The 20,430-nt window shown below is 45.1% G+C and overlaps 1 protein-coding gene and 1 long non-coding RNA gene across 2 annotated transcripts in view; one reads left to right on the top strand and one right to left on the bottom strand.

Moving 5' to 3' along the window:
- Nucleotides 1-20,430, bottom strand: part of LOC310640274 — a 367,510-nt gene that overhangs the window by 103,858 nt on the left and 243,222 nt on the right. The window lies entirely within an intron of this gene.
- HSF2BP (heat shock transcription factor 2 binding protein) overlaps nt 1-20,430 on the top strand; it is a gene marked incomplete at its 3' end in the record, with an annotated part of 29,816 nt that overhangs the window by 3,963 nt on the left and 5,423 nt on the right. Inside the window, exons 3-6 of the mRNA XM_083361585.1 lie at nt 1,979-2,082; nt 4,488-4,637; nt 6,131-6,269; nt 8,992-9,109. Of these exons, the coding sequence (XP_083217711.1) occupies nt 1,979-2,082; nt 4,488-4,637; nt 6,131-6,269; nt 8,992-9,109 (511 nt within the window). The remainder of the gene's footprint in view (nt 1-1,978; nt 2,083-4,487; nt 4,638-6,130; nt 6,270-8,991; nt 9,110-20,430) is intronic.

Raw genomic sequence — 20,430 nt, 5'->3', positions numbered from 1 at the left:
GCGGCTCCGGAGCCGCATGCGGCTCTTTGAGCCGTCTCTTGCGGCTCCCAGCCGCCCGGTGCGCGCGCACCACTGCCCGTTCGAAGAGGAGAGTGGCACCGCCCGTTTGGAGAGGTGCGCGCACCTCCCCGAATGGGCGGAGGTGCGCACGCACCTCCCCGAATGAGCGGAGGTGTGCGCGCACCTCCCCAAACCTTTGGAGAGGTGCGCGCATACCTCCGTGCGAAGGGGCGCCGCTCTTTGAGGAAGCTGCCGCGGCCCGTCTGCAAAGCTGCTTTCGGCAGCTTTGCAGACGGGCCGAGGCAGCTTCCTCAAAGAGCGGCACCGCTGTCCATTCGCGCGGAGGTACGCGCGCATCTCCCGTCATTCGGAGAGGTGCGCGCGCACCTCGGAATGGGCAGGGGCGCCGCTCTTTGAGGAAGCTGGCGCGGCCCGTCTGCGAAGCTGCCGAAAGCGGCAGCTTCGCAGACAGGCCGCGGCAGCTTCCTTAAAGAGCGGCACCGCTGCCCGTTCACGCGGAGGTACGCGCGCACCTCCCGGAATGGGCAGGGGCGCTGCTCTTTGAGGAGGCTGCCGCGGCCCGTCTGCAAAGCTGCCGAAAGCGGCAGCTTTGCAGACGGGCCGTCGCCGTCGGGCAACCGGGAACCGGTTCCATCTCACTTTTTAAAAAAATGGCAGGCGCGTGGGTCCGCGCATGAGCAAAAAACCGTTTTGCGCATTTTTGCGCATGCGCGTGCATGGACACACGCACGCGGCTCCCACTTTTTTAAATTTGTGATGGAACCGGTTCCCAGTGGCTCTTTTCCTTTTTTAGGTTGCCGACCCCTGGTCTAGAACATGTGTTGATCTATGATTATCCTGTTCTCGCAGGACCCGTCAACATTTTCCTGATGTTACTTGTTTATATTTGAGAGCATATTAAAAAAAACCTCTTGTTCTCCTCCTCCTCCTCCTCCCCCCACCTCCTCCAAGTGATTTGTAAGATAATGAAAGATTGAAAAGCACAGAATCGGCCATCTAGCTAATGTTTGTTTATCAGATGTGTATACTTACAGGGTCCTGCTAAAGCAGGGGTGTCAAACTGGCAGCCTGCGGGCTGGATACATCATGTGCAGGCCACGCCACCCTGGCTTCGCAAAGGCAAAAAACACAATATGTCACGATGCCTTACGTCATGCGATTGAGTTTGACACCCGTGTGTTAAGCATGCTAAATACGTGACCTTATATTGTAATCACTGCTGGAAAATCTCTAAGAATGATCCATTAGTTTATTAGGTAGTCTGTTTCTCAGTCAAACATACAAATTGAGTGCTTAATGAAATGTAAGAAAAATGTCTGTTTTTACAAGTTAAACCTATTAGTTTACGTCAGGGGTGTCAAACTCAATTTCATTGAGGGCCGCATCAGCATTGCGGTTGCCCTCAGGGGGCCGGGTGGGTATGGCCAGGGTGGGCGTGGCCTACTGGGTGGGCGTGGCTAGAGTGCATATGGCCTGGGTGGGCGTGGCCAGCTCTACATCATTCGCATCAAGGGTGCCTATGGGGGCCTGGGCAGGAGTGGGACAGATCTGAGGGTCTCTGGCAGGAGGACGGTCTCTGGGCAGTGGGGTCCGTTCCCTCACTGTTTCCAGGATGGCTTCGCGGGCCACATGAAACCACTTCGCGGGCCGGATCCGGCCCCCGGGCCTTGTGTTTGACATGTCTGGTTTAAGTGGTACACACAACAAGAAAATAAACCTGCTTTGTCCTATATATGACTGCTCTTCAAATATTTGAAGATGTCTAACATATTATCATTTGCCTCTGAAGGTTAAATATACACACTACTTCAACCTGTCCTTGAAGGATTTGGTTTTCAAGCTTTTCACCATATTTGTTACTTTCTTCTATATAGTGTGATTTGCTGATTGTTGCAGTGTAGTATTTGAATGACTTGATTTGTTTTTCATTGTTTTCCTTGTGGTCCTCCATTTTTAGTTGTAGAAAAGAAAGCTAATGAACTGGAACAATTGAGAATGGATTGTGAACACTATAAAGCTCGCTTGGAAGCAGCCCAGGCAGACTGTGTGAGAGAAAGAATGGTAAAGGAGGATTCTTTTTCATTACCCAGTTTTTATTAAAATTACATCTTACCTCTCCTCCAGAAGCTTAATGTGGCTTATGTGTTTTTCCTTTTATCCATAAAATGGCAACAAGGTTGGTGGTCTTGAGAATGAGTGGCCCAAACTTAGCCAGTGAATTTTCATGGCTGATGGTGGACTGGAACATAGATCTGCTTTGTCATAGACCAGTACCTTAATTGCTATACACTGGTTATTGGCAAATAAGGTTAAAAGTTTACTCTTAACTAGACTTTTATTCTGCAGTTCTGTATTTGTTTTCTTGAGAATATTACCTTTTAGAAATCAGTGGAACATGTACATTCACAGATAGGCTAAAGTTATGTGAGACAATATGTGCTAATATTTTGCTACTAGGATTGTTCTTTTAATAAAGTGAAAACATGCTTTACTATTGTCAGATTATCATGACAATCAGATAACTATTCAACACTTTTTTGTATTGGGGAACACTAGTATACAACTAAACGTAACTACTAAATAAGTTCTCAAACTAGATAAGATATTTTTCCTAGCATGATTGTTCTATTTTCTCATAGAGAGTTTGTAGGCTTAAGATGCAAATCCTATGTATATGTATTTCTAGATAAGTCCAGCTGGACTCAAAGAGGTGACATCTATAGAATTTCATTATTATGTTATTTCCATTTCCATAAGATATTGCTGCCTATAGTTAAACAATTTTCATCAATCTAATGTCTTTGCACATGTTGGTGTACAACTTTCCTTTTTTCCAGGTTGCATGGCCAATACAAAAGCTGTTTAAAATGAGGTTCCCAGATGTTCTTGCATACTTACCTTTTGCATGTGAATCAAATAGAAAGTTTTTAACAATTCTTTATTGAATCATCCAAAAATTCCTTGTGATATCAGAGACAATACTGCCCATTTCTCTAGGAAGGTGTGCATTTATGAGCAGAAAACATTTCTTTGGCTTAAGTCACTTATAGAAGGCCTCAGAAACTTGTTCCTTTTTCTGTTAACTCTTTGAAGTAGTGATATATAAAACTGTGGAAAGAAGTTGAAGAATTGCTGATGAATATATTGAAGTCTTCTCCATAAGTTAAAAATTAGACACAGTATAGGACTAGGTATATACATTTGAAGTAACCACAAACAATATAATGAATTTCAGATTTACATTGTCTTTTTTTAAAGATCATAAAAGATCTGAATTATACATCTTATTTTAGTCTATTGCCTTTGTTTTATTATTTTGCATCCAAACTGAATATGATGGCTGATTTATCCAAATGCCTCCTCTGTTCATATATGGTGGTGGAAATCTATTTTTATTATTTAAAAATACAGGTAGTCCTCAATTTACAAAATTCATTTAACAACTCTTCAAAGTTATGACAGTCACAGCCCGTCTGCAGTCACCTGATCAAAATCTGAGTGCTTGGCAACAATATTTACAACAATTGCAGTGTCCTTGGGTCAGGTGATTGCCATCTGCGACCTTCCCAGGAGGCTTCCAACAAGCAAACTTAATTGGGGGCATGATTTGTTTAACAGCATGGCAAAAAAAGGTTGTAATATTGGGCAGTACTCAATAACCATATCCAGTGCTTTTTTTGTAAAAGAAAAAGGTGCCGGAACTCACACATGTCATACAACCCGCCTTGCCTACCCTACAAGGTTCCATCCAAAAAAGGTGCCGGAACTCCCTTCTGAGCGTTCTATGAGAAAAAAAACCCTGACCATATCACTTAGGGATGGATGTTCTGGTCCTGATTGTGGTCATAAGTTGAGGATTATCTGTACTTACAGATGAAAAGAATTAAACTGTTTCCTGTCTTCTGTCACCCAAGATTTTTGTTTCCTTGCCTAGCTTTCTTTTCAGAGAGACGTAGATTGGATAAATTAGGGTTAGTAGATTTGGGTTGCAAAAGTCTAGAATAAATGACTATGAGATAGTAGTGAAGATAGCACTTTGCTGCTGTTTAGTGGGTGTCTGAATTTTTACAATCCAGATGTGATAATCTGAAGAAAACAAAATGTTGGGAGACACACACACACACACACACACACACACACACACACACACACACAAATAATAATAGAAAAAAGCATTCAGTTCCTTCACTTATGCCCCCCCTTTTAGTTGAGAAAATTATATTTTCTGTTTTACATATAATACAATGAACTTGGTTACTATGGTCAGGTCTAACTTGCTTCTTATACTCTCTTTCTAACATGCAGTAAAGAAGCATTTAAGGTTCTCAGCAGCCACACTTAAATAATTGTTATTTAAAATTTGCTACCAGTAAGAGATTTTTTGCAACTTCTTGAAAAACATTAGGACTGTCTGAGTGCTATGATTAGTACAACTGATCATCTCTTCATATTTTGATTACTTTCAGGAAAAATTAAATATTCGACAGCAGCTGAATGATGCAAAGCAACAATTATTACAACAAGCTGAATATTGCACAGAAATGGGTGCTGCAGTATGCACATTATTATGGAGTGTTTCTAATAATGAAGAAGCAGTTAAAAATATTCTAGGAAGTGTAAGTTTAGCCACTTTGGGGATATTAAATAATTTAATTACCTTTGGAAGATTAAATCATTATCAGCCTTGTTAAAATCTTTTTAAAAAGATCTTACTCTTTTTCTCAATCTAGTTGGAATTAACACACTACAGTGAAATGTGACAAACATGCTAAAGACTTTCTAGAGCCTAGATTAGGGTAAATATATTCCATTTGAGGCCAAATATCAGTCAAAACTATGTCAACAAGATTGGTAGAATTTAAGCTATCCCTTAATAAATGTTAAAGTAAATGGAAAAATTTAGAAGACATCTTTAGGAATTAAATGAAATCTGTATTTATTTTTGTATATAAGTTATCAGTTAAATACTCAGATGCAAAAGGAAATAATGAGAAATTGGATATGTTAGATACAGATGGAATCACATTAAACAATAATAATAATAACAACAACTTGTTAACTACTTCTAAATGCTATCTAGAAAAAGTCTTTATCATCTTCAAGAATGCTTCTATAAATGGAGCATATTAGCTTCTAAGGGAAGGCTATTCCATAAGGCTGGTGCTGTAATAAAAATCTGGCCTGAAACTGTCACTCTTTCACTTTCTTGAAAATGAGAAACAATCAACTTCTAGGACAGGTCAATTCTGTTTGGAGAAATGATCGTGCAAGTAGCTAGTTCCCAAACTATATAAGGCTTTATAAGTAAAACAGAATGTTGAATTGCACCCAGAAAATAATGGACAACCAATGCAAGGCCTATAGCATGAGTGAAATGTGATCCCGGTAACATCTGGTAGGTAGACCATCATAATTTGTATCAATTGCAGTTTCTGAGTAGTCCTCAAAAAGAGCTCCATGTAAGGTTCATTGTAGTCCAGATATATGGTGAGGGTATGTTGCAGGATCCTCTAATTTCTGTTGAGCTGCAGCTGGTGTACCAAGACTAGATAAAGATCCTAACACTGGTGGGGCACTTTGGCCTTTACATTCCATATCCTCTCTAGTTTCTCCTTTAGACCCTAGTATTTCTCCAGCTTCACATACTCTTTCCTGATGTTGCTGTTGCTTTAAGTTATTTGTACTGTTAGTAACTTAGACTGTTTATTGCAATATTTGTTTTCCTAGCAACAAACTGTTACTTCTTTAGAATTTCTTACCTATTACATAAGTGATCAAAATCTCAAAATGTGTCAATGAAACCAAAAGTCAGTGCACACTGTCATTTGTGTTGAATATAAATTGTTTATGATATATGAACTGAAGAATTATGTTGGCTAATGCTGTAGACTTGGTTATTAGTCTAAAAATATGAGCAATTGCCTAGTTATGCGAAAATTCTTTATCCTAGATTTGCTGTTATAAGAGGACCTTTGTCTAGAGTAGGAAATATCTTATAAAATGGACAATATGTAACTAAATGTCTCCTTTTCCATTTCATTGTTTGAAATGCTAGTTTTTATAAATTCATAGGCTTATTAAATAGTTATTTTTCCCTATGAAATTTCAGGCTCAGGCTGTAAAGTTTTTTAATATTGCTGGACAAACAATGGAGAGTTTTGTCCACTCTTTAAACGAAGATAGCAAACATCAGGATATGGATTCTGATGAAAGTCAGTTTGTATTAGGTTTGGCTGGAATTGTTACAAGTAAGTAACTTCTAATATTTTATGGAATAATAAGAAATCACTTGTTGACTTACAACTCTTCAAGTTTGTTTTTAATTTAGTTTATTTTAGTATAACCAAGTTATTTATGAAAACTTATCGTATTATACTAACATCTTTCTCCTTGAGAATATATTTAATAATAATCCTTCTTTACTTACTTTGACTTTACTTGGCAAATAAAATATTTCTTCTTTTCCCTCTGGCAGAAAAGCTATGGGGTATCTGCCTCAAATTATGCTATGCTGTAGGTATCTTCAAAATTTCTGACATTTAGTCAAAGTTTTCTCTTTGAAATAAGAAAACATAACTTGTTCATAGTTTGAACAGAATTTCTTTAAAATTTTATTTCAGTGATAAATGTAGTATAAATAGCATGTCAAAGAAATAAGGACAGATGCCACATTCCAAATGTTCTAAGCAGCTACATGTAATATAAGTGAAATCAAAATATTTTTCCTTATACTTTTAGAATTCTCCCCAAAGTTACATGTGCTTCTTTCTGTGTTGCAGGATTTTAAAACTTGTAGTGATACATAGGGAGACAAAGACCATTCTGTTTCTGTCTCCTAACCAGGATTTGCATCTAGAAAACAACAAGAAATTTACCATTCATGCAAATTACTGTTTTATCTTAATAAGAAAATAAACTAAAATACTTCAGGTCTTCTGTAGCACAACTATTTATTAGCTATCTATTAGTTGTCACGATTGTTGGTGATTTTCCCCCGAACTGGGATTTATATGCATATTACAATTGTTCTGGATTATTAATTTTTGTAGAGGTCTTGTCCCATTACCTGGAGACTGTTAGGGCTGGAGGAATAGGCTCAGGTTCAACCCTAAGAAGACTAAGTGGCTGTGAGTGCTTCGTATGGCATGGCATAGAACAGGGCTTTTCAACCTTTTCACCCGTTGTACCACTTTTAGGATATGGCAACATCCGAGTACCACCAGTCGCCTAGCAAGGTATCAAAAACTTGATGGCCAAAAAAAAAAAAAGGAAAATAGTGATGAAGTACAGGTAGTCCTCGACTTACAACAGTTTGCTTAGTGACTGTTCGAAGTTACAATGGCACTGGAAAAAGTGCCTGCCAAGCCACAGCTGAGCAAGACACCTGCCTGCCCGCCTGGCAGCGCTCTTCCTCCTGTCTGAGGTTTTCATTGTTGTGAGCATTTCTGTTGAAGATTGGCAGCGGGGGTTGGGTGGAGTGGGTGTTTGGTTTTTATTCTCCTCCCCTCTGCTGTGTGGTTGCAGAAGGTTTTGGTCACTTCACATGACCCTGGGACACTGTGACCGTCATAAATATGAATCAGTTGCCAAGCATCTGAATGTAAATCACAAGACCCTGGAGATGCTGCAACATTCCAGCTGATCGGCGCTTCTTCTGGGCTCAGAAGCACCAGGATCAGCGCCGAGCTCCAGCTGGAGCCTGGCGCTGATCCTGGTGCTTCCGCTGAGCCCTGACAGCCCCAAAGAAGCATTGATCCTGGCGCTTTCGCTGAGCCCTGACAACCCTGCAGCAACCGCTGTCTCTCGCTCAGGCTCGTGTGGTGCTGCCACCGGTTCAGTTCATTCCCCTCCCCTGCTACCACTTTTCTAGGATGGTTGTGTATCACCTGCCAGGTGCCAATGTAACACAGGTGGTATCCGTGCCACTGGTTGAAAAGCTCTGGCATAGAGCCTAGCTATTTGAGGGATTGTGGGCTCCAACATTGTCAGCTTGCTTTGGGTCCCATTGATTAAGCAGTGTCCTTCAGTAGGACCCAGACTCTAAGCCTTCTCTGTTGCCTTTGGAGCAGCTTCCCCTATGGTGTGTATGGATCCCTTGCCTGCCTTCAAGCAATCTTTGGAAACCTTCCTTTCCTTCCATCCCAACCCAGCTTTGGATTAAAATAGTTTGTTATTTCCTCAGATAGTTGTTGTTCATGTATAGATTTGTCTTTAGGCATCATTTGTTTTAATCTGACGAAACTACCCAGAACCAATTCAGAATTAGGCAGACCTAGACGATGAACTTAGCGAACACAGCAACTACTGTGCTTAATGCCTAGCAATTTTTTTTTCATTGTGGAAAAAAGTTCTTCCCACTTATATCTCTCAACAACCTACACCACAGGATTTTGTGGGAATAAAATAAAAGGCAATCTCTATGTCAGTTACCTTGACCTCTCAGACAAAAGGCATGATATAAATTCAACAAAACAAAAATCTGGACTAATTGTCTCTGAGTCCAACGTGCACAAGGCTTTTGTGCGAAAAGGTTTTTTTTTTGAGAGGGTGGTGGTGTGCAGCAGCATTCACAGCATTGAAACACAAAGCTCCACCTCTTTGGAATCTACAACATGTATGATGTTGCTTGGCACATGTAGAAAGAGGTGGAGCTCCTGCTGCAGTGCTGTGACACTACTTTTATCAGTCTGACCCCTTTCCCTTCCACATGGATATTAGTAAGAAAGGTGTCTTCTAGGTGAAATGGGCAGGATATGAATTTAATTAATGATTTAATAATTATCTACTGGAGGAAAGGTAGGATATAAATCTTGAGTAATTCTAAGTAATAATATTATGCATGAATGGTTTTTGTGTGTGTGTTCAACAACTAATTAGTAGCCTTTCTGAAAGTTACTTTTTCCAGTAGTGTTCTTAAATAAGAACACAATTTGTTTAAAGTTTTTTATATTTTATTTTGTGTTTTCTTAGATGTTGCTGCTTTAGCAATTGGTCGTGAATTCCTTGTTGGTTCAAATCAGGTACTGCTGGACACAATGATTCAGTTGCTGAGAGATATGAAGCCAGGATGTTGCACCAAACTAAAAGTGTATGATAATTGATTATTTTTGAATTAAAGTATTATCTTCAATATCTTAATATTGCATTAAACAATAATATTAATCATATATTAAACAAATTTATTTTAACATGCTACTGCTAAGTTAGAACAGTTAACTTTAGAACAGTTAAAAATGCATGCTGTAAATAGCAAATTCTTCAGAGAAAAGGAAATACCACTCAGTCCCAAATCCACAATCTAATAAAGCTAGTTAGGATAGCAATTTCTTTTTTTTATCAAGCTAGGTAGAATTGCAGAAATAAAAATGGAACAATACTAAATCTATCCACACACACACAGAGATAGGGACGTCTAAGTTGTCTCTTTTTGAAAAGACAACTCTGTGCAAATTTGTAAGCCATCTTCAAAACTCTGGGAACTTCCAAAAATACTGTGCTTAGTGTAAAGACTATTAGATATAAGAGGTGGACTGACAAAGCAACAAGTTCCAGCTCATGATTGCTATTACTTATGCATATATTAACAAAAGATTTCTACACTAAATTATTTGACTTGATTTAGCCTAAAAAGAATTTTCCTTAGTTTTTAATTCTAAGTAATTTATTTAATTTTCATTTGCTAGTTAACAAAATTAATACACACATTTTAGTGTCTTCAATGTTATTATAAACACTGGACAGCAGAGGGTGTTATAGGTTTAATACTGTATTAAATTAAGATTTTTTTTCAGAGATTGTTGATCATAGAACTATATTTTTGTGGCTAAGAGAATATATTTTAAAAAGTGATGCCTAATGAAAATGCTTAAAGTTAAGTGTAAATGTAACATTTTGATGTAAAAGTTGTAAGAGCAGTGATAATAGGAGGAGGTTCCAAAGGATTAAAAAGCATTTCTTAGGCTAATATTCTAAATAGTGAGCTTTGCCCTTTGAACAACTTAATAGTAGATATATAAACACTCTATAATTTTAGCATTTCATCATTGCAGAGCTTTCTCAGTTGCCTAGAAAAAGAACAGCTGAAAAACATGAGCACAGACGTGTTTTTCTATAACATTTTTTAATCTGGTTCGCTGTGTCTGCTGATAAACTGATGGTAAAAATGTATTGCATTTTGTGTTAATCCTTTATGTTATAAGAAATTTAATATGACTTTTCGTTGTTTAATGACATAGTAGAGCAGCTGTTCATATTTTCTCTGGGAAAACAGGAGGAACTTTTGAATTAGTAGATGGTCCTCTCTGGAAGTTGATAAACAGAAACAAACCGGAACCTTTTTCTTATTGTTCCCCTCATTTCTGTTCTGCGTTAAAGAAAAATTTATTCTTTTCTGTATTTTTCTCCAAGCTGTTTTAGAATCTGGTCTATCCTTGATGGTCATGGATAAGAGGTTATCTCACCTTATCCTCAAGAAGGAAGAGGGGTATATACCATCACATCTGAGCCTGCTGTCTAGGCAAAATCTATCTTATCAATGATCAGATACTGTTCTACCAAATACTGAAAAGTTATCAAGAAGGAGAGTGAGATAGATGTCACATCAACATCTGAGGAGATTTTACTTGAGGTTCTATCTCCTAATTACACCAAGATTGCTCTGTTTTAAAGCTGAATGTTTCAAAACTGAGTAACACTTGCAGGGCAAAAAAACAACAACCCAAAACCACTTCTTGTCCCCATTGATGCTATGTATCAGACATGTCAAACACAAGGCCCGGGGGCCGGATTCGGCCCTCGAAGTGGTTTCATGTGGCCCGCAAAGCCATCCTGGAAACAGTGAGGAAACGGCCCCCACTGCCTTGGCCCTGGCCCAGAGACCCTCCTGCCAGAGACCCTCAGATCTGTCCCACTCCTGCCCAGGCCCCCATAGGCACCCTTGATGCAAACGATGTAGAGCTGGCCATGCCCACCCAGTAGGCCATACGCACTCTAGCCACGCCCACCCAGTAGGCCACACCCACCCTGGCCATACCCACCCAGCCCCTTGAGGGCAACTGCAATGCTGATGCGGCCCTCAATGTAATTGAGTTTGACACCCCTGCTATGTATGATCTTCAGCAGACCGACAGGCTTGGCTTCTCTTTTTAATAAAAACTAGTCCTGTAATGATTGCTGTAGTTCCCCCCCCAAAGCAGTTTCTGTAAACCAAGCTCTTAATTTTCTGCTTTATTTTGATGATATATTGAAAAAGCGGTTGCAGATACAATGAATTGTAATTTCAGATGTGTTTCTAATTCAAAGTGGTCTAGCATTTTTTACTCCCTCATACAACTCTTATTATCTCTATTTGATGGCTGACGCTCATAGGGCAATACTTTTTGAACCTAGATATGTCAAATGGGCTAACCTACAGAATGTATCCAGAATCCAGAATCCATGATTCCAGTAGAATTGAAATTTGGCAAATTTTATAAAACATCTTGTGACATAATACAAAATGTCATTAACATTTCCTGTGGCCAACTCCGGATATTTGACTGTGTTATACAGTTCATATTTTCAAGGCACTATATCTCTGAATATCTCCCTGAATTCTTAAGAACTTTTCAAGCATAATAGAAGTTCTGCCATTGTTGAAGGCATTGAGAAGTCTGCTAAGGAAATATCTCTGAAGTAATTACCCAAGGTTGTCTACTTTGATCTAAATTCTGAGTTTAGGATCTCTCACAATTTAAAAAAAAATCCTTAAAAAGATTGAGATGTAAGAGAAGATATAAAGCATATAAATGGTACATTAGTAGGTAACAAGAAATAATTACAATCTTTATCTTGGCATTCAATCTATATTTTCCTAGGAAAAAATACAGCAATAGAAATAACTTTCAATCTATAAAATAAAAGTTGAAAAATACTGTTTAAACAAATATGTTTGAGTGTTAGCAAGTCTACAAGTTTGCATTGTGAAATAGACTTCTGTTAGGCTTTTGAAACTTGCTGAATTCAGAACAGTATTTACACACTGTGAATATTTCGAGAGTGCTGTGTAAACAGCAACAAGTGGCTTGACAAGAGTTGTGTCACTGCAAAAGTAATGGCAGATTACTTCCTGTAATTTAAATAAATATACAACAGCCTCCCTGAAAAGTAAATAATAGAAGATGTAATGCACAGTCATATATTCTAGATCTGTTAGCTGCTAAAAATAAGGTTTTTCATTATATTTGTGAAAAATCAAGCGTATTAACAAAATGCATCCAGCAAAACACCAAGCCCATAAATTTTCCAGTCTATGTGCAAAGTTGTATTTTAATTGGAAGGACAGTCACCAAGATCTGGAGAAGGACTTTTTTTTCCAGTTGACTTTGGTGAGATAGGAAACTAGATGGCTCTGTGGACTTTCATTTTGCGGCCATACAAGCATAGATGTCTATATTTTCTTAAAACCCACAGGGAAGCAAATTCAGATAGATATTGCAGCTTGAAGTGATATCTTTCTAACTTCATATCAGGGAATTCAGATGATAGGTAATTATGGTAAGAAAGCAGCATATAAGGGAGCTTTTTGCACAATGTTATTTCACTTATGAGCACTTCTATATGTAAAATTACACACAGGCTTGGGGATTCAAAATAAAATCTAGTCTAGATGCATGGAGCAGAGCCTCCAGGCACTGTATGCATGGTGCAGAGCCTCCAGGCACTGTATGCCTGGTGTTTGCTATAACCCATGAAGGAAGAAGGAACAAAACACTTAGAACCATTACTATCTCCTTTTTTGTAGTGAGGAGAAGGAGGCATGACAAGTACAAAGCTCTCAGCAGGAGCCATTCCTTCTTCTCTCATTCTTTTTACAAGTACCTGCAGTACCTCCAGGTTTAGATATTATATGCCCCACCTCTTTACCGTTATACGATTTTGTTTATTTTGGGGGGACTTACAAATCATTTTCTCACTGAGTAGGTTTGTAATGTTTTCTCACAGAGGTAACTGCACACTCATTGAAGCACTGTTTGAGGATGAGTGACTCTCGTTGTGTGATTGCACTTTGGGGGCTTAGCAACTGGTCCACATTTATGGCAGTTTACAATATATTTTTTACTGGAAATTGATGTTTACTTCTGGTTTGTGGCAAAAAAGAACAACACGCATTGTAGACCATGGATTCACTTAACAGTGAATCCATTGATTGGCTTAGCCAATCTCAATGTACATGGTTGTACTTTGACAATAAAGGTTCATTCAAACACCCATGACACTCACTTGATAATTGCAGCATTTGCTTTAAGACTATGGCTTTCATGTAACAACCAAAGCAGAAAATGTCGTAAAATCAGGTTGGTCGTGTGGGTATCTCAACTTATGATCCTTATGGCTTACATAGAGATTCTAGGCTCCATTATAGTCATGAGGAGTACTGTATTTGGTCCTTCAGACTAATCTTAAGTAAAAAAAAACCCAAAGGATTGGAGCTTGCAAAATGAGCCATGTGATGACTCAAGTTGTCTTATTTTTCTTTAAAATGTTGTCAGAAAAGCCTCTCCCGTGTGAGTCTGCTCTTCTATAAAAATTGAATCACATGGGAAAGTATGATGCAACTGTGTTATCTGGGATGAAAGGAAGTAGGAGTAAAACATTATTTCTTCTCAAGAAAGAAGCTTCTTTGGAATACCATTCTGTTTCCTTCCTTTATGGGAGGAATAAGGTTTTTAGCTAGCTCTTGATCAAACCCCCCAAAGTACATTGTATTACTAATCAACAATAGCTCTGGTTGTCATTCTTCCTTAGATACAGATTCCCCTGATGAAATTATTCAGGTAAAGAGTCAGCTTGGATAGCAATTCCATGAGAAGCAAGCTACTTAGCATAAAAAAACTAATATTTTTTCTCATCCCTCCCCTCTAGCCCCAGATATTTTGAGCAATAATACCTTCATTTCTGATTATGATGGTTAGTATCAGAATTTTAATGAGAGGAAAATTGATATTTCTCCCTATTTGTGATCATAGTGTCTAACTGTTAAGATAGAGGAACTGTTAAGATAGGGGAAAGAAATCTCATTTCCCTAATATTATGGCTATTATTCCCCCCTTTCCATGCGATATGACTGCATTAACAAGTATCCTCTTGGTATCTGGTATTTATTTCTTTTAAAATGGCATATATTCAAGATCTAGATTCTTCCCACCATGTACAGTATTTGCTTGCGTAGCATTTCTTAGTTTTCTTCTGATTAACTTTTGGGAGAATTGAGCATGAAGATGGCAGAGTCAGAAAGCAGAATTTGGTGGTCCCTCTTTCAATACCATTTGTTTCTGCTGAGACGGGAGAGCTTGGAAATGAATACCTCAGTTCATCAGTTTCTAAATAGATAGTTCTGTCCAGTAGAGGACAGATCTGTGTAACTGACTTCACTGACATCTTAAAGTAATTAGTAGAGCTGTTTCAATATAAAGTATCCTGACAAGAAAACATAAGTTACTCTTGGTTTCAATATACCCAATTGAAAGCTAGGTGGAAGTTAGACCAAAAGGTTGGCATCACAATTACAGATCAAAATTTAGTAAAACAAATTAAGAGATTTAAATCGTGCACATATAAAGAGGATATATAATGCTTTAATTGAATTGGATTCGGAAACGGAATTAGTTAAAGATTGTATGATAAAGTGGGCACAAAACATCCAGGAACCAATTTCGTTGGACACTTGGGAGATAATTTGGGTCAGAAATATTAAATTTACTCAGGCTCAAAACTTGAGAGAAAATTTTTATAAAATGTTTTATAGATGGCATCTGGATCCCAAGAAGTTGTCTAACATGTATCCCAATTTACAGTCTAAATGTTGGAGATGTGGTAGTTTAGAAGCCACCTATTTTCATATGTGGTGGACCTGTAGAAATATAAAAGCTTTTTGGATTAAAATTTGGTGGAACATTCAAAAGATTTTTAAGAGAAAGATAAAGTTTTCTCCGCAATTGTTTTTATTGGGTTTTGTTGTAGATTGTGATGTTAAAGAAACTAATTTGATGTTGAATATGATAACAGCAGCACGGTTACTGGTGGGACAATATTGGAAGAAGGATAGTTTGCCTACTATAGAAGAATGGGTGCTTAAAGTTTTGAATCTTGCAGAAATGTCTAAGATTTCTGCTTACCTGAAAGATCATTCACAGGAAAGATATACCGTATATACTTGAGTATAAGCCGACTCGAGTATAAGCCGAGACCCCCAATTTCACCCCCAAAAACTGGAAAAAGTTATTGACTCGAGTATAAGCCGATCCGCCGTTCTGCAAGCCTCTGCCGCCAGCAGAGGCTCGATCCGCCATTTTGCAAGCCTGAATACACAGGAATACCCTGTGTAGCCGCGGCTCGTCGGCAGGTCTCCGTTCCTCCTGCCGACCTTTGGGGAGGTTTGGGCGCCTCCCCAAACCTCCCCAAACCTCGGCAGGTCTCCGTTCCTCCTGCCGACCTTTGGGGAGGTTTGGGCGCCTCCCCAAACCTCCCCAAACCTCGGCAGGACTCCGTTCCTCCGCGCAGACCTGCCGACCTTTGGGGAGGTTTGGGCGCCTCCCCAAACGTCCCCAAACCTCGGCAGGTCTCCGTTCCTGTTTGGGGAGGTTTGGGCGCCTCCCCAAACGTCCCCAAACCTCGGCAGGTCTCCGTTCCTCCGCGCAGACCTGCCGACCTTTGGGGAGGTTTGGGCGCCTCCCCAAACGTCCCCAAACCTCGGCAGGTCTCCGTTCCTGTTTGGGGAGGTTTGGGCGCCTCCCCAAACGTCCCCAAACCTCGGCAGGTCTCCGTTCCTGTTTGGGGAGGTTTGGGCGCCTCCCCAAACCTCCCCAAGCCTCGGCAGGTCTCCGTTCCTCCGCGCAGACCTGCCGACCTTTGGGGAGGTTTGGGCACCTCCCCAAACGTCCCCAAACCTCGGCAGGTCTCCGTTCCTGTTTGGGGAGGTTTGGGCGCCTCCCCAAACGTCCCCAAACCTCGGCAGGTCTCCGTTCCTCCGCGCAGACCTGCCGACCTTTGGGGAGGTTTGGGCGCCTCCCCAAACGTCCCCAAACCTCGGCAGGTCTCCGTTCCTGTTTGGGGAGGTTTGGGCGCCTCCCCAAACCTCCCCAAACCTCGGCAGGTCTCCGTTCCTGTTTGGGGAGGTTTGGGCGCCTCCCCAAACCTCCCCAAGCCTCGGCAGGTCTCCGTTCCTCCGCGCAGACCTGCCGACCTTTGGGGAGGTTTGGGCGCCCCCCCAAACGTCCCCAAACCTCGGCAGGTCTCCGTTCCTGTTTGGGGAGGTTTGGGCGCCCCCCCAAACCTCCCCAAACCTCGGCAGGACTCCGTTCCTCCGCGCAGACCTGCCGACCTTTGGGGAGGTTTGGGCGCCTCCCCAAACGTCCCCAAACCTCGGCAGGTCTCCGTTCCTGTTTGGGGAGGTTTGGGCGCCTCCCCAAACGTCCCCAAACCTCGGCAGGTCTCCGTTCCTCCGCGCAGACCTGCCGACCTTTGGGGAGGTTTGGGCGCCTCCCCAAACGTCCCCAAACCTCGGCAGGTCTCCGTTCCTGTTTGGGGAGGTTTGGGCGCCTCCCCAAACGTCCCCAAACCTCGGCAGGTCTCCGTTCCTGTTTGGGGAGGTTTGGGCGCCTCCCCAAACCTCCCCAAGCCTCGGCAGGTCTCCGTTCCTCCGCGCAGACCTGCCGACCTTTGGGGAGGTTTGGGCGCCTCCCCAAACGTCCCCAAACCTCGGCAGGTCTCCGTTCCTGTTTGGGGAGGTTTGGGCGCCTCCCCAAACGTCCCCAAACCTCGGCAGGTCTCCGTTCCTCCGCGCAGACCTGCCGACCTTTGGGGAGGTTTGGGCGCCTCCCCAAACGTCCCCAAACCTCGGCAGGTCTCCGTTCCTGTTTGGGGAGGTTTGGGCGCCTCCCCAAACGTCCCCAAACCTCGGCAGGTCTCCGTTCCTCCGCGCAGACCTGCCGACCTTTGGGGAGGTTTGGGCGCCTCCCCAAACGTCCCCAAACCTCGGCAGGTCTCCGTTCCTGTTTGGGGAGGTTTGGGCGCCTCCCCAAACCTCCCCAAACCTCGGCAGGTCTCCGTTCCTGTTTGGGGAGGTTTGGGCGCCTCCCCAAACCTCCCCAAGCCTCGGCAGGTCTCCGTTCCTCCGCGCAGACCTGCCGACCTTTGGGGAGGTTTGGGCGCCCCCCCCAAACGTCCCCAAACCTCGGCAGGTCTCCGTTCCTGTTTGGGGAGGTTTGGGCGCCCCCCCAAACCTCCCCAAACCTCGGCAGGACTCCGTTCCTCCGCGCAGACCTGCCGACCTTTGGGGAGGTTTGGGCGCCTCCCCAAACGTCCCCAAACCTCGGCAGGTCTCCGTTCCTGTTTGGGGAGGTTTGGGCGCCTCCCCAAACGTCCCCAAACCTCGGCAGGTCTCCGTTCCTCCGCGCAGACCTGCCGACCTTTGGGGAGGTTTGGGCGCCTCCCCAAACGTCCCCAAACCTCGGCAGGTCTCCGTTCCTCCGCGCAGACCTGCCGACCTTTGGGGAGGTTTGGGCGCCTCCCCAAACGTCCCCAAACCTCGGCAGGTCTCCGTTCCTGTTTGGGGAGGTTTGGGCGCCTCCCCAAACGTCCCCAAACCTCGGCAGGTCTCCGTTCCTGTTTGGGGAGGTTTGGGCGCCTCCCCAAACCTCCCCAAGCCTCGGCAGGTCTCCGTTCCTCCGCGCAGACCTGCCGACCTTTGGGGAGGTTTGGGCGCCTCCCCAAACGTCCCCAAACCTCGGCAGGTCTCCGTTCCTGTTTGGGGAGGTTTGGGCGCCTCCCCAAACGTCCCCAAACCTCGGCAGGTCTCCGTTCCTCCGCGCAGACCTGCCGACCTTTGGGGAGGTTTGGGCGCCTCCCCAAACGTCCCCAAACCTCGGCAGGTCTCCGTTCCTGTTTGGGGAGGTTTGGGCGCCTCCCCAAACCTCCCCAAACCTCGGCAGGTCTCCGTTCCTGTTTGGGGAGGTTTGGGCGCCTCCCCAAACCTCCCCAAGCCTCGGCAGGTCTCCGTTCCTCCGCGCAGACCTGCCGACCTTTGGGGAGGTTTGGGCGCCCCCCCAAACGTCCCCAAACCTCGGCAGGTCTCCGTTCCTGTTTGGGGAGGTTTGGGCGCCTCCCCAAACGTCCCCAAACCTCGGCAGGTCTCCGTTCCTCCGCGCAGACCTGCCGACCTTTGGGGAGGTTTGGGCGCCTCCCCAAACGTCCCCAAACCTCGGCAGGTCTCCGTTCCTGTTTGGGGAGGTTTGGGCGCCTCCCCAAACGTCCCCAAACCTCGGCAGGTCTCCGTTCCTCCGCGCAGACCTGCCGACCTTTGGGGAGGTTTGGGCGCCTCCCCAAACGTCCCCAAACCTCGGCAGGTCTCCGTTCCTGTTTGGGGAGGTTTGGGCGCCTCCCCAAACGTCCCCAAACCTCGGCAGGTCTCCGTTCCTCCGCGCAGACCTGCCGACCTTTGGGGAGGTTTGGGCGCCTCCCCAAACGTCCCCAAACCTCGGCAGGTCTCCGTTCCTGTTTGGGGAGGTTTGGGCGCCTCCCCAAACCTCCCCAAACCTCCCCAAACCTCGGCAGGTCTCCGTTCCTCCGCGCAGACCTGCCGAGGTTTGGGGAGGTTTGGGGAGGCGCCCAAACCTCCCCAAAGGTCGGCAGGAAGAACGGAGACCTGCCGAGGTTTGGGGAGGTTTGGGGAGGCGCCCAAACCTCCCCAAACGTCGGCAGGTCTGCGCGGAGGAACGGAGACCTGCCGAGGTTTGGGGAGGTTTGGGGAGGCGCCCAAACCTCCCCAAACAGGAACGGAGACCTGCCGAGGTTTGGGGACGTTTGGGGAGGCGCCCAAACCTCCCCAAAGGTCGGCAGGTCTGCGCGGAGGAACGGAGACCTGCCGAGGTTTGGGGACATTTGGGGAGGCGCCCAAACCTCCCCAAACAGGAACGGAGACCTGCCGAGGTTTGGGGACGTTTGGGGAGGCGCCCAAACCTCCCCAAAGGTCGGCAGGTCTGCGCGGAGGAACGGAGACCTGCCGAGGTTTGGGGAGGTTTGGGGAGGCGCCCAAACCTCCCCAAACAGGAACGGAGACCTGCCGAGGTTTGGGGAGGTTTGGGGAGGCGCCCAAACCTCCCCAAAGGTCGGCAGGTCTGCGCGGAGGAACGGAGACCTGCCGAGGTTTGGGGACGTTTGGGGAGGCGCCCAAACCTCCCCAAACAGGAACGGAGACCTGCCGAGGTTTGGGGACGTTTGGGGAGGCGCCCAAACCTCCCCAAAGGTCGGCAGGTCTGCGCGGAGGAACGGAGACCTGCCGAGGTTTGGGGAGGTTTGGGGAGGCGCCCAAACCTCCCCAAACAGGAACGGAGACCTGCCGAGGTTTGGGGACGTTTGGGGAGGCGCCCAAACCTCCCCAAAGGTCGGCAGGTCTGCGCGGAGGAACGGAGACCTGCCGAGGTTTGGGGAGGTTTGGGGAGGCGCCCAAACCTCCCCAAACAGGAACGGAGACCTGCCGAGGTTTGGGGAGGTTTGGGGAGGCGCCCAAACCTCCCCAAACAGGAACGGAGACCTGGGGAGGTTTGGGGAGGCGCCCAAACCTTCCCAAACGTCGGCAGGTCTGCGCGGAGGAACGGAGACCTGCCGAGGTTTGGGGACGTTTGGGGAGGCGCCCAAACCTCCCCAAACGTCGGCAGGTCTGCGCGGAGGAACGGAGACCTGCCGAGGTTTGGGGAGGTTTGGGGAGGCGCCCAAACCTCCCCAAACAGGAACGGAGACCTGCCGAGGTTTGGGGACGTTTGGGGAGGCGCCCAAACCTCCCCAAAGGTCGGCAGGTCTGCGCGGAGGAACGGAGACCTGCCGAGGTTTGGGGAGGTTTGGGGAGGCGCCCAAACCTCCCCAAACAGGAACGGAGACCTGCCGAGGTTTGGGGAGGTTTGGGGAGGCGCCCAAACCTCCCCAAACAGGAACGGAGACCTGGGGAGGTTTGGGGAGGCGCCCAAACCTTCCCAAACGTCGGCAGGTCTGCGCGGAGGAACGGAGACCTGCCGAGGTTTGGGGAGGCGCCCAAACCTCCCCAAAGGTCGGCAGGAGGAACGGAGACCTGCCGAGGTTTGGGGAGGTTTGGGGAGGCGCCCAAACCTCCCCAAAGGTCGGCAGGAGGAACGGAGACCTGCCGAGGTTTGGGGAGGTTTGGGGAGGCGCCCAAACCTCCCCAAAGGTCGGCAGGAGGAACGGAGACCTGCCGAGGTTTGGGGAGGTTTGGGGAGGCGCCCAAACCTCCCCAAAGGTCGGCAGGAGGAACGGAGACCTGCCGAGGTTTGGGGAGGTTTGGGGAGGCGCCCAAACCTCCCCAAAGGTCGGCAGGTCTGCGCGGAGGAACGGAGACCTGCCGAGGTTTGGGGACGTTTG

This window comes from Vipera ursinii, assembly GCF_947247035.1.
Source record: "Vipera ursinii genome assembly, chromosome: 4".
NCBI classification, from domain to species: domain Eukaryota; kingdom Metazoa; phylum Chordata; class Lepidosauria; order Squamata; family Viperidae; genus Vipera; species Vipera ursinii.
This window is presented reverse-complemented; position numbering and strand designations above follow the sequence as displayed.